Genomic DNA, 14,832 nt, shown 5'->3' on the forward strand with positions numbered 1-14,832 from the left:
TCCCTACACACAATACTTTCTACCTCTGGAGGTTGTGGGCTCATAATAGGATCATTCCTTGGACCGGCCTCTGGCTGTACTTCAGCCTCTCTCTGTAGCCCAAGAGAGCAGGGAAACTTCCATTCATTCCCCAGTCCAGCTGACTGTGGAGTGGCTGAATTTCTGCTGCCTCCCAGGGATGAAGACTGCCTTAGGACAGTCCCTGTTTTCCCGTATTTTTTGGCCTTGGGGCAGCTGGGAACTGTAGGCCAGCAGATGAGGAAGCCCCATTCAACCCAGTGAGTGATACCCCTGCAGGCCCCTCGCTGGAACTACAGTTCAATTAAACCTGATGGGGGAACCACAGCCGTCTTACAAACACAGGTAACTGCTATTTCGTGACACTTACCAACAGCCACTGAGGGGAAAGTTAGTCCCACACAGGAGGCAAGCAGGAAAAGATTCTTCGTCAAGAGAGAAAGCCGTTTGCCAGTAATTCTGACAGGGCACAGTGGCTGAAGGGGGAGTGGGCGGGGAAGAGGAGCAGACCCAGCACCCAGCCAATGGCACGCGAGTACTCTTGAGTGGCAGCTGATGGGCCAGTGGCTGAGGGAGTGCATGGAATGTTGCCACTCGAAAACAGAATTATTATATAGAGAGATGCTAATTTACTGTTCACCCTCTACCTATATGTATGGACCGATAACTTCTATTTCAATGTATTTGAGAAAGTGTGCATGCACATGAAAGCTCATACCTTGAATAAAACTTTGTTGGTCTTAAAGGTGCCACTGGACTCAAACTTTGTTCTACTACTTCAGACCAGCATGGCTACCCGGCTGAATCTGTCTTGATTGAGAAATGTGATTGTAAGAAAGAAAAGCAGTTGAACATCCTGTATTTTGTCATATTCTCATGGGGGTAAATGTAAAAGATATGGGGTTGGATCCCAAGGGGTCCCCTCTCCTCCAGTAACATGATGGGGGTATTGTGGACTGTTCTAGGAGTGGGGAGGCAGTAAAATTGTGCTCCATGATCAGAAATCCTTGTGTTTATGGAAACATCTAGTGTGGATGCAACCTATAGAATTGCATCCACAGAACCATGAGCAGAGCTCCACTCATGGAACAGAATTTTTCCTCCCTCCATTGAAACACTGCTTCCTGGGTGTAGGAGACTCCCTGGGAATATTAGTAGGTGCAGTGCATGGTGGTGGTGGGGATTGTGGATGGAATAGGAAATCTGCAAAAATTGCCTCACTTCTCCCACAGATGAGGCCTTCTGTTGGCAGAAAATTAACATTGGATCTAACCCATGGTGTTAATTTAAATTTCTTCCATCTCTGTCTCTTTTCACTTTTAAGAAGATGTTGGAGCAATCCCAGCAAAGCATTTTCCGAAACATGTTGCAGATTTACATGCCAGTAATGGATTTACTGAAGAATTTGAGGTATGCAATATTACTCCATTAAAATAAATAATACAAATAATGTTAAGAGTGGCACAAATTCAAAGCCATGCATAAGCATTCCTGGGTGTTAAAATCCTAGATGTTCATGGTACTATGCCATGTGACTTCAGGGGAGGGGGGTTAGCCCCCAGTCACATTGTTTATGACCATGAAGTGTGATCTGTGTCCAGATGTGATCAAGTTGAATATATGTATCATCTGTCCTTTGGAGTATGGTTTCCCATATTTGGCTATGAAAAGATAAAAACTCACATTTGCAAGGGGTGTGAATATACTGTTCTGTTTGCATAGTCAGTAGTGGGACATCCATACCCAAGCGACTCAAAATCAAAATTAAGACGTATGTGTTCTCTCTTTGCTTTTCCTGAATCTCAATGCAAAATTGTATACCTCTCCTTAAGACAGATGAGAGGCTTCATAGGTCTCAGAAGTTTTTGCATCTCACCCCAGGAGAGAAATGTATTAACTTCACATATTATATAGGAAGCATGGAAAGAGAAAATGCAAATCACTCACACTTCCTTGCCTGTAACTTGTGTACAACTTTTGAAACTGCCCTGGATAAAGATGGAGTTCTGCTGAACAATATTTGAAGCATTTGGTTAAAACAATGATTAAATGACGCACTGTAATTGCTAATCCAGAATCATAGAGGCCCAGCTTTTCAGCATTGTTGTTTGTTGCATTTCAGTTGTGTTTTCAGTTGTTAATTTAGTTTTTACAGTGTCACTAACACAAAGAAATACTTTAGTGACTGGGCACTAAGAGATTAAAATTATTAAGAATAAATTCATTAAGCACCTCCTTTCTGTGCCTCACATCACTGAAATAAAATTTACCTTCAGTTGCAGTTCATGTATGTTAGCTCTTCAGAGCATGATGAAATGTTTGTATGTTCTTCATGGGAAAGTTTTCATTCAATATTTGTATTAGCAAAACAAGTAAAGTAATTTGAATCTACAAACCACTTTCCCTGGATTAGACTACCATTGAAATCAACAGATACTAAATCTTGCCTGTGCATTGAATCAACCATTCCAGTTCATGTTAATCAATGGGTGTCTTGCCATTGACTCCAGTGGAAGGTAGATTATGTCTTTAGTCACTAAAAACTATGTTTCCAGGTGAATTTCTTTTACTTTCCATGTTCTTTATTAGAATGGCCTAGCATGGTTCTATTATAAATGTATACCTATATGTGTATAGTTATCTCATAACCATAATTACTTTTCATTGTATTTGTAATATATAAACATTTACTCATTTGTTGCGTGCTGTGAAATTTGATTTATTTTTACCTTTTTTGCATTCATTCCTTCATTAGACACTGAAAGAGTTTTACCAGGTAAGGAATTCTTTCAACATATTTTATTTTAGTAAAGAACTAGTTGCAAGATGTCATGCATTATTTGTGGGATGGGGACGCTGTGTGCAAATGTGTATATAGGTATGTATTGTAAATCTCATACCTTTTCTTTTCTTTTTCAGGAAATCCAGAGCTGTACTGTAGATCTAGGTATTACCTCAGACAGCTCTAACCATCCTGACAACAAGAATAAGAATAGATATATAAACATTGTGGCCTGTAAGTAATTGTGTTCATCTGTTGTGCCTGTGAGCCTCATGCATTGTACTGCTCATATTCAAGGACCAGGTGAGCATCTTCTGGCTCACTTAGTCCTGAACATTATTTTTCATGGCAGTTATCCTATAGCAATAGATGGCTACAGTTCAGAGCTAGGATTGCCAGGTGTGCTATAGCAGGAGACCTCCCAACAATGTGGTTCACTTCTGCTGAAAATCAGAAGTAATGTGGGATGCTCTAGGATTTGTAAAAAAACCCTGTCATTTTACCATAGAGTGTTGCATATCCTAGAGCATTCCATGACATCACTTCTTGTTTTCACCAGAAGGGACAACAGTGCATTAGCATGCCACCAGTGAGCTAGTCCCTGCCCTGTAAATGCACCCAGGAATTGTTGGCTGTGGCCTGGCAGCCCTAGTCAGGGATAGGTGGTCAAGAGTAGTTATTCATTCCTGGAGCTAAGCTACATAGCTCTATTGAGCTAGGCAGGATTTCATGAACATTTATCTTTACCCCCTTCTCCACCCATTGATTCATCATGGATCACCCACTTGTATGTTGTATTTCTCATTTTAAATATATTAGTAACTTGCTTTCCACTATCATTTCTCTGTTGTAGGTAGTATAGTAGATCCATGTTTCTTACTGATTTGATTTACACAACTCTGCGTGCTCCAGAGGAAGTTATATAAATCCAGTTAATCCAGTTTGGTGTAGTGGTTAGGAACGCAGACTCTAATCTGTAAGAACTGGGATTGATTATCCACTCCTCCACATGCAGCTGCTGGTGTGACCTTGGGTCAGTCACAAGTTCTTTCAAAGCTGTTCTCTCAAGGGCAGTTCTCGAGAGAGCTCTCTCAGCCCCACCTACCTCACAGGCTGCTTGTTGTGGGGAGGGGAAGGGAAAGGGATTGTAAGCCACTCTGAGATTTCCTCAGATAGTGAAGGGCAGGGTATAAATCCGATCTCCTCCTCCTCCTCTTCTTTAATTTAATTTTTGGATGTTAATTCCACCTCTCACCCCCACAAACAAACTGAAAAATGTAGATTTGTATATATAAATAGAAAGGCCCAATCTTTCTGAATGCATGAGTAATTTGTTATGGGCAATAAAAAGTGCCCCTAAACTGGACATAGTTCCACTAACATCTAAAGACTCATGTAGCAAATTCAGTGGAGCCCAGGTGAGCCTTAAGATGCAGATGTACATCTTCAGCTGCACATACAGAAAGCTGCTTTTGCACATAGTAAGGATTAGAGTGATTGAATTCAGTTATTCCTATTCAAGTACAGAATGCTTGCATGGTTCGAATTAATTTTGTATATAGCTACAATAGTCTTCCTTTTTAAAAGTATTTTCACAGAAAAATATTATGTTGCTAAAATGTCAGTAGTTGTTACCTCTTTTTTCCCCCTTCAATGCAGACGATCACAGTAGGGTTAAGCTTGCACAACTTTCAGACAAGGATGGGAAACTGACTGACTACATTAATGCAAACTACGTTGATGTAAGTACACTTTCCTTGCACTTGTCCTGGATTGTGGGTTGGCCTACATAGTGGCTAGGGTAGGATTTTTGCTTCAGCAGCTGTGGATCAGAGATATCTTCTTTTCTTTTTCAGTTTTATGAGTGGAGGAAGCCCATTCAGATTCTAGCAAGCAAAAGCATAGGCTGAATTAATGAAGAAAGGATATTTTGTATTCTAGTGCCTGTATATAGGATCCAGGGTGAATGCTTAAGGGGGGCATATTCTTTGTTTATTATGGCACATTTTTAGCCCACTCTTCCCTTAAAGAAGATAAAGTTATGCATGTGATGTTTCTTCACAAAGATCTTGAGGTATAGACTAGGTTGATAGATAATGGTTGTCCCAAGGCTGCTCTGTGAGTTTCATGGATAAGCAGAGATTTGCCCCTTGTGAGACTGTGCATCATTTAATATTCCACAAGGCCTCAGATTGCAAAATATCACTTCTTGTTGGTGTCTGGATTGACAGCTCTAGTTTCTTCAAAACTTGCACATCAAATGATGATTTTTATTCATAAAGCTGTCTGTGGGACTGATGAATTTGTGTTAGGAATATTTCATGATGTCCCTTCAAGATAGCATGAATCAAGGAATGGAAAGGGTTTTCTCACTACTGAGTATATTTATGTCATGAAATATGGTTTTTGCTACCAGAAGCATGTAATTCAAGTTTAAAACTTCTGGTAAACTCAAAGTCTGCAAGATGGCACAACCTTGTGTGTGCTGAATTAGGTCTATTTGCTCAAAAAGAGGTGTTCTGCATGCAATACATAGGCAGAATGAAAAAATCCCAAAAGCCCATGCTTCTCTGGTCATGTATGTTTCTGCAGCCTACTGTGTAGTCATATTATTGTGCACATTTACCTTAATGCAATGTGCATATAACTATGGGCTTTAGACATCGTCCTTTACTGTTCAAACTGTTGGATTCTGAAATCATTTTGTTAACATCAGACTTTCAGCAATAAATGTCCTTCTCTCAGAGGATTTCTGCCTTTGTGGATGAACCATACTTCTTTTTTCCTCTTCTTCAAATCAACACTTTTATTTTTAATGTAGGGTTACAACAGACCAAAAGCTTACATTGCAGCTCAGGGGCCTTTAAAGTCAACAGCCGAAGATTTCTGGAGAATGATTTGGGAACATAATGTGGAAGTCATTGTAATGATAACCAACCTTGTTGAGAAAGGAAGGGTACAATTATTTTGTTAAGATTATTTGTTTCCTTTTAATATACGCTTACTGACTTCAGTTACCAAGCTGCAGCTCCATTCAGTATGAACAGTAGTTCTTAAGGTGGGATGAAATGAATGCTCACTACTGTTTATGTATACAGTGTTCTCTGTATACATATTTGATAAAAACCACAGACATTTTCAGTTGCCTCATTCAGAGAACTAAAGAAAAGCTCAGAATGAAACATTTTCCTTTTTCATAGTTCATCCTCATGAAAAGTAATCTTAGTCAATGTCATTCTAAGATGTAAGAGTGTGGTATCTTGTCAAGCATCCTAAGGCCATATTTCCTTTTTCCCCTTTAAATGGAAATTAAATACAAAATATGAATAGTGATTAAGAATCAGGCAGACAGTTCTGAAAATGACCAGTCTGTGGAGGCATTTCATAGACAAGAGGGAATCCTCTTGTTTGCAGTTAGCAGTGCATGTACCCAGATGTGCAACACTGACAAAGTTCATTTTCAGATAATATATTATTTAACTATTGTATGTTCCTTTGACTGGCAGAGAAAATGTGACCAGTACTGGCCTTCTGATGGTAGTGAAGAATATGGACACTTCTTAGTCACTCAGAAGAGCATTCATGTGCTTGCCTATTACACTGTGAGGAATTTTACTATTAGGAACACCAAGGTGAAAAAGGTAGGTAATATAAATGTTTATAAATGTATGGCCCAGGCTAGCCTGATCTCGTCAGATCTCGGAAGCTCAGCAGGCTCAGCCCTGGCTTATATTTGAATGGGAGCCTTCCAAGGAACACCAGGGTTTGATGCAGAGGCAGGCAATGGCAGAACCACCTCTGGACGTCTCTTACCTGGAAAACCCCATGGGGTCGCCATAATTCAGCTATGACTTGATGGCAAAAAACTAACAAAATAAATGTATAACTTCCACACGGTAAGAAATCACAGACTTTTAAAAATATCATTGTGGGGAACATTTGCTTCTTTCAAGGAGTCCTTGCATCAGAAAAATTCTCATGAAATTCCAGATTTAGTGTGCACAAAGCACTTCCTTTCTGTTCTAAATATAGTGACCCTTTTGTGGAAATCAGACTTGTCTAAGGCTTCATCGAATGGGCAGCCTCCTGCAAAGCTGACTTATTGCAGTAGGACTTAATCAGAATTTGGAGGAAGGAAGTAGTACCAAGCAACTTGGGAGGTTTTTTTGCTTGGGTTGCTTTTCTGAATTCTCTCTTCTGCTTTCTGGACTAGATGTGCTCAACCCATAGATGGTCTGTTTTCTGGGTGGTATTTGTAAAGTGTTTCTTTTGTTTGTTTGCTTTTACTTCACCGTCCCAACTGATGTTCTCTAGGAACTTTATTTATTTGCAAACCAAGGCAGCTAACAAATCAAAAATATACATAATCAAAGCACCAAGTAAAACAAAAAAATCAAACAGTTAAAACCAAGCTAACAGTTAAACCAAGTGTTTGTCAGTTTGCCCAAATCTTGAAATAAAAAGTTATCTACTGATGCTTACATGTTTGTGGTCACAAAATACTGTCAAAAAGGGTAATGAAGGTGAAGTGATAGCTGTTCCAGAATGCTTATCCTTAAATGCAAGTGAGATATACTAGTAACAGAAATATTACAGTATCTTCCATCTGCACTAGATGTCATCTGTATCTGAAGAAGTGTGTTTGCACACAAACGTTTATACCTTGAATAAAACTTTGTTGGTCTTAAAGGTGCCACTGGACTCAAATTTTATTCTATTGCTTCATACCAACATTGGCTGCCCCACCTGGGTCTAGTGTCTTCTGTGTTACAGGCATGAATGATTCTCGATAAGTCTGACAGTTCATGTGTTACATTGGCATGGGGCTTACCTGTTATCTGAAGCAGTTTCCAGATGAGCTTTAGGAATGCACTATGATTGGGGGTGGGGTCTTAGAAAACACTACTGTGATTGCTACAGTTGTTAAGAATGGAGATGTAAAAAAGGATAATCTCCTTTGAAAACTTTAGAAAAAAATCTGCGAAAAAATCTGGTGTCCTTATGTTGTAATGGAGCACAATTTGCATAAAATCTGGGTCTTTATAAATCACTGCCTAAATTTTAAGCTAAGTTTAATTCATTTAATAGGTAGGTTAATCAACTGAAATGTTAGCTGTACTTATGATCAATATGCGAAGTGCATAATACAGATCTGATTGATAATGGTCTACTATTGCAAACTGTGTAACTTCAGAGAAGCTTTCTCACAGAAGAGGTTCACTATAAAATTAGTGTGCTACCTGCTGTGAGAAGCTGCTGCATCTTCTATAAGCAAGCTGCTCCAGTATTGTTTTGCTCACTGTGAGGATCCTGGGGGGCCTGCAACTGCTTCGTAGTTCCAGCCGAGACCCCCAGGACTGGTAAAGGCCTTAGATGTAGATAGAGGATGGGGTTTAACCTTCCCTTGTTCCTCCTCCTCATCACTTCCCAAGTCTTTTCTCCACAGCCTGGACAAGACCTGGAGCCCTTTCCCGAGCCCGGCATTTGGCCCTTTATAGGGGCCAGACTTATTCGTGCACATGCCCAACAGCCTTCCTCGACCTCCCAAACTTGTTTCCCATTTGCCTGATATTCTGGCTGGTCTGTCCCACTGACAGCTGCTGCTGGCAGCTCCTTAAAGGGGTGCTATGCATTGTCTGGCCCAGTGATGCTGGCCTCTTGCTACTGGGGTGGCCGTAGGAGTGGTTGGTAGCCCAAAGGTCAGGGCCACCTGTTGCAGCCCAGGTAAATTTGGGAGAATGTCCTGCCTTATCCATTCACATGAACTCTTATGTAAGATGGGATCTGCACATGCTCAGAGATACTTCAGAATCTGTATGCATCAACTCTCAGTTTGTTTTTTGTCATAGAATGTTGACTGTGTCATTTCTGTAATGAAGTAATTGTCTCTATTTCTGTTTTGATAGCTAATTATTATTGTTTATTGTAGGGTTCCCAGAAAGGGAGGTCCAGCGGCCGCTTAGTTTCTCAGTATCATTATACTCAGTGGCCTGACATGGGTGTCCCTGAATATACTCTGCCAGTGCTCACATTTGTTCGAAAAGCATCATATGCCAAACGCCATGCTGTGGGACCAGTTGTGGTTCATTGCAGGTCTGTTTATCAGGGGGGACGGACTGAAATGTATTTATTTGTACATATTGATAAGATGACTCTTCATGGTATCTCAAGGGTGCTGACCTTAAATACAGGTTCATTAAAACAATAACAATGTATTATAACAAATCTACTGTAAAAATGTTACAGTAAATTGCAAAAAAATTGCTGAGTTTGTTGCTCTTGTGCTTACAGTCTTTATAGCAAATTTTACAAAATTTGTTACAAGAGATTAAAAAGTCAGCCAGGAAGCATAAAAACTCCAGATTAACAAAAAGAAAAATCCATGTGGAAAAGCACTGCCTTGCAGTCATCCCTGAGAGTACACTGTAGAGGGGCCCTTCAGGCAGTCTGATAAACAGGATTGAGGCAGCAGTGGAGAATGGGCTGAAGAAGTACACAGTGCTTAGTGGGAAAAGACAACAAATATGGATTGCTCCAAGCAGTACAGCTGGTGCACAGGTTCATATATGTTTGGTCAAATGTTTATCTGTTTGCATTACTTGCAAAAATCTAATGACTTCTCCCACAAATCTCTTGGGTAAACAGTATAAACATAGTTATGGCTCAGAAACAATTCCATTACCACATAAGCCACTGCAATTCATTTTATTTAATTAATAAAATATTTCTATCCCACCTTTCCCTGTTGCATGAGATGGTTTCCAAATTATAAGTAAAATCACTGCAAGTGGTCAATACTTTCTGCATTCACTTGAACATTTTAGATGCTGCTAAGACGCTGGTGTTTCATCCATGACATTTAAAGTCGGGGCTAGTACCAGGTCTCCTTTTTACATCCCCTTTTTCTGGGTGCCTGTGTTTTTATGAAATGTTATTTTTACAGTTCGATGAACAAATATGGGCAGTTTTGCTGTTTGAGAGATTCCGCTACCTTCATTCATGTTAATGTTTTACAGTGCTGGAGTTGGAAGGACAGGCACATATATAGTATTAGATAGTATGCTACAACAAATTCATCATGAAGGGACTGTCAACATATTTGGATTCCTGAAGCACATACGAACTCAAAGAAACTACTTGGTTCAGACAGAGGTAAGAGAAATATTTGGCTCTGTGTTTAGTATTATTTCCCTATCATAACAGTTCATAAAAGTTAACAGGCACTTAAAATGGATTGACTAAATACATCATAAACAAAAGTAAAAGAGTTTTGCCTCAGGATACAAAAGGCCAACCAAAAAAAAAGCAGGGTTTATAATCGGTCTGAAATATATTTAAATTTGGATTTTTGGCATAACTGTTGGTTTTATGGTGCACTTGTGTTGGTGTTTATGAGTTGCTGGGATTGGGATGGTTTTCAGTGGAATCCATGGAGTCAAGCTGTTGGATTTAGGTCTTTCCCATCACCTGCTACCTAATTCTTTTAACAGGGGATTGAACCTAGGAGCTTTTGCATGTAAGACAGAGGTTCTGTTACTGAGCCACAATCCCACCGCTTTATGGTTTGTTTAGTTTTACTGGATTGTTTTTGTTGTTCTTATTTTGTGAGCCTCCTTGAGCAGTTTTTCTGGAGAGACAGCATCAAATACTTTAAGTAATGCATGATTCCCCACAGTCCAAATGATTATGGGTTCTGTATGTGCCCATGGAATTGGGGCCAACTTCAGGACCAATTTAGGTTGTTCTGCCTGTTTTGGCAAAGGTGCTGCATTGCCACTGGATTGTTCAGAAGCACAGCATGCTTCTTTTCTGGGGAACTTCAGATGGATTTTTGATTTGGTGTTAACATGGGCATACTTGGAGAAGCTCCTATGCAGACATGTAAAATGTCTCAGAGTATAGTAATCTGAAAATCTTGTTTCCACTATTATTTCATACACACACCGGACAGAAAATTTCTGCCATTCAAGACACCGAGTGTCTAATAATACAGGCTGTTTTAAAACTCATCCAGAAATAGTACAAATAGATGGGGAGGAAGTGTTTTGCGTTTCTGAATAATATAAAAAAGAAATACTTTGTGCATCCTTCACAGGATCTATCATATAGTCAATTAACAAAAGAAAACTTGCATTTAACCAGCAATAAATGCCAAACTGTTTGCTTATGTTTCTTTTTTCCTGACCAGGAGCAGTATGTCTTTATTCATGATGCACTTGTGGAGGCAATACTTAGCAAAGAAACAGAAGTACCTGAAAGTCACATTCATGCCTATGTTAATTCTCTCTTAATTCCTGGGCCAACAGGAAAAACAAGATTAGAGAAGCAGTTCAAGGTGAGATCCTGTGGATTTTAAGCAGTCAAGTGTGCCAGGACACCACTAAAATGTTTCTTTCTCTTTTTTTGAACATTTTTATTGCTTTTTATCTGTACACACTACAGGATATAGGGAAAAGGAATAACTGAACTAAAATACAGAGTAAGCAGGGATCAAAAAAAGTTCTAAGATTTGGTTATCTAATGTTTCCTCATTATTTAGCTTTTACATAATTGGAGATTAAAAGTTAGTATTTCTATCTTAAGCAGTACAAAGTTAACTGTAGTGTGTGCATCTTAGTAAATAGACAAAGAAGAGAAAGAACAGACTTTCAGGATCGGGTTATTTAGCTGATATTTTTCTTCCACATTTATAATGTATACTTTCAAAGCACTTTAGCAATTGTTTGCAACTGGATTTCCCTGTGTGAAGCAGGAAAATGCAGTTGCAAATGATGGCTGAAGTGTATTACTATATGTAATCCGCCTTGAGTTCATATGAGAAAGGGGGACCATAAATAACATAAAGAAAATAAATAAAATTACCCAACATATCTGAAAGCAACTTTAATGATTGAAAGCTGGTGTCCAAGGTTGCCGGTGTGGCAAATGCAAGATGCTTACATTCTAGATAGAGTTTATACTGCAGAGCCATTCTTCCCCTGGTGTCCTGAAAAGACACAGACAATGTGTGCAGCCTTTAAGTAGCCATTCCTGTGCATGTGCCTATCCTGATGCTCAAGGAGCTGAATGGAAACTGGGCAAGGTCGTGCAGAAGTATGGTGGCTCACAAATTTCACCATCGAGACCCTCAAGCAGCAGACCTCTGGGAAGCAGCTGTTATGTCAAAAAAGGGCAAAAATCAGAAGGCAAACTTAGATCGCACTGGTCCATTAACATTCAGCCCACACAAATAAAGCAAAATGTGTCAGTGCTTTCAATGTATTTTCATTTTCGAGGATTGTTGTAACATAATGGTTAAGAGATGGGACTGTTAACCATAAGAACGTAAGAAGAGCCCTGCTGGATCAGACCAGTGGCCCATCTAGTCCAGCTTCCTATCTCATTCAGTGGCAAATCAGTCTTTCTGGTGGTCCAACAACAGGGTATGGAGGCCAAGGCCTTCCCCTGATGTTGCCTCCTGGTACTGGTATTCAGAGGATGAGTAACTCTGAATGTGGAGGTTCCCTTTAGTCAGCATGGATAGCTGCCAGTTATAGACCTATCCTCCATGAGTCTGTCAAATCCCCTTTTAAAGCCATCTGTGCCTGTGGCTACCCTGACCTGGATAGCCTAAACTAGCCCAATCTCTTCAGATCTCAGAAGGTAAGCAGGGTCAGCCCTGCCTAGTATTTGGATGGGAGACCTCCATGGAATACCAGGGTCAAGACATGCAAGCAGGCAATGTCTCTTGCCTTGAAAATCCTACAGGGTTGCCATAAGTCAGCTATGGAACTACTTTCCAGACCCTTGGAACCCAGAAAACATGGCACAGGAGGAGGTGCTTTTCTACCTTAGCTACCACTGCATAACACCCCCCTCCCCCTCAAAAAATAAGTCAGAGGTGGAGAGAACCATATCTGTTACCATGAGGCTGTCCTCCCATTCTACCCACTTGGGGCAACAAAATGACTTGAGACAGCCCTGCCTTATAGCTAAGCAGAAGAAACATGGCTTGCTTCCCTCCATTTTCCACTTCCCTCTGTCGCCCCACCAGCCACAGTCGGGACACTCATCTGGAGCTTCCTTCTAGATCTCGTCGTATTTCTTCCCACAACGGGCATTACTCCTAGTACCTTAAATAAAACTGTATTGGTCTTAAAGGTGCCACTGGACTCAAACTGTGTAAAGAAGTATTTCCTTTTGCCTGTCCTGAATCTAGTGCCTGTCAGCTTCATTGGATGACCTTGAGTTCTAGTATTTGGGAGTGCAAGAAAAATTTATCTTTGTCAACTCTCTCTACCCCATGCACAATTTTATAAATTATCTACCATGTCCCCCCCCCCAGTTGTCTCTTTTCTAGACTGAAAAGTCCCAGACTCCTCAGCCTTTCCTCCTAAAGAAGGTGTTCCAACCCCCTAATCATCTTGGTTGCCCTCTTCTGTATTTTTTCCATATCTGCAATGCCCTTTTTGAGATACAGTGTTAGAACTACACACAGTATTCCAAATGAGGCCATACCATAGGTCTATGCAGGGCACTTTATTTTGGCCACTTTATTTTCAATCCCTTTCCTAATAATCCCAATATAGAGTTTGCCTTTTTCACTGCTGCAGCACACAGGGCTGACACTTTCATTGAACTATTTACTGAAACCCCAGAGCCTTTCCCCACTCAGTCTCAGCACGTTCAGGCCCCATTAGCCTATACCTGAAGATGGGATTTTTGTTCCAGTGTGCATCACTTTACAATTACCAACACTGAACTTCATTAGTCACATTGTTGCCCACTCACCCAATTTCTGGAGATCCTCCTGGAGCTCTTCAGAGTCATCCTTGGTTTTCACTGTCCTGAAGATTTTTGTGTTGTCTGCAAATCTGGCCAATACACCACTTACCCCCAGTTCCAGATCACTGATGAATAAACTAAATAGTACCAGCCCCGATACCGATCCTTGTGGGACCCCACTGCTTACTTCCCTCCATTGTGAGAACTGTCCATTGATTCCTACTCTTTGCTTCCTGTCATTTAACCAATAAGAGAACCTGTCCTCTTATCCCATGACTGCTGAGTTTACTCAGGAGTCTTTGATGAGGTACCTTGTCAGAAGCCTTTTGAAAGTCCATGTATATAATGTCTACTGGGTCACTGTTGTCTACATACTTGTTCATTTTCTCAAAGAACTCCATAAGATTGGTGAAACAGGACTTCCCTTTGAAGAAGCCATGCTGATTTTCCCTCAGCAGGCTTTGTTCCTCTATGTGCCTAATAATTCTGTCTTTGATTTTAGTTTTTACTAATTTGCCTGGCACAGTTGGTAGGCTGACTGGCATGTAATTTCCTGGTTCTCCCCTGGAGCCCTTTTTTAAAAACTGGTGTAACATTTCCTACTCTCCAGTCTTCTGGTACAGCAACTGAATTTAGTGATAGGTTACATATATGGGTTAGTAGATGAACAATCTCACATTTGAGTTCTCTAAGAACTCTTGGGTGTATGCATTCAGGACCTGGAAACCTATTGGTTTTTAATTTCCCCAATAGGTCTAGAACTTCAACTCTCCTGTCACTTCAGTTTGGTTCAGTTCTGAAGACTCTCTTGTGAAAATAGTGGCTGTGCATGGGTACAAGCCCCACACTTTCCACAATGAAAACAGAAGCAAAAACGTCATTGAGTTTCTCTCCCCTCTCCCCATGTTCCTTTAGCAATCTCTTTATTCCTTGGTCATCCAAAGGCCCCACTGCTTCTTTGGCTGGTTTCCTGATCCAGATATATTTAAAGAAATGTTCATTGTTTGTCTTGATGCTTTTAGCAACCCACTCCTCAAACTGCTCCTCAAATTCTCTTTTCTTATGCCTGTTGACTTACATTTTTTTTGTCAGAGCCTATGGTCCCTTCTGTTCAAATCATCAGGGCAGACCTTTTACTTAAGAAAGCTGTTAGTTCGAGTCCCACATTTGCCATAAACTAAGGCAAGACACTGCTTTTCAGCCTCAGTCCCCTGTCTGCAAACTGACTGATCCTGTTTCGGTAGGAGAGATTGGATCATTCATCCATG

The 14,832-nt window shown here is 40.4% G+C and overlaps 1 protein-coding gene across 1 annotated transcript in view; it reads left to right on the forward strand.

Moving 5' to 3' along the window:
• The window catches only part of PTPRZ1 (protein tyrosine phosphatase, receptor type Z1), a 194,514-nt gene that overhangs the window by 169,794 nt on the left and 9,888 nt on the right, over positions 1-14,832 (forward strand). Inside the window, exons 15-23 of the mRNA XM_015412036.1 lie at positions 1,343-1,428; positions 2,774-2,794; positions 2,938-3,034; positions 4,460-4,542; positions 5,622-5,756; positions 6,307-6,441; positions 8,730-8,893; positions 9,817-9,952; positions 10,989-11,135. Of these exons, the coding sequence (XP_015267522.1) occupies positions 1,343-1,428; positions 2,774-2,794; positions 2,938-3,034; positions 4,460-4,542; positions 5,622-5,756; positions 6,307-6,441; positions 8,730-8,893; positions 9,817-9,952; positions 10,989-11,135 (1,004 nt within the window). The remainder of the gene's footprint in view (positions 1-1,342; positions 1,429-2,773; positions 2,795-2,937; positions 3,035-4,459; positions 4,543-5,621; positions 5,757-6,306; positions 6,442-8,729; positions 8,894-9,816; positions 9,953-10,988; positions 11,136-14,832) is intronic.

This window comes from Gekko japonicus, unplaced genomic scaffold (assembly GCF_001447785.1).
Source record: "Gekko japonicus isolate JY-2015 unplaced genomic scaffold, Gekko_japonicus_V1.1 scaffold1122, whole genome shotgun sequence".
Lineage (NCBI taxonomy): Eukaryota > Metazoa > Chordata > Lepidosauria > Squamata > Gekkonidae > Gekko > Gekko japonicus.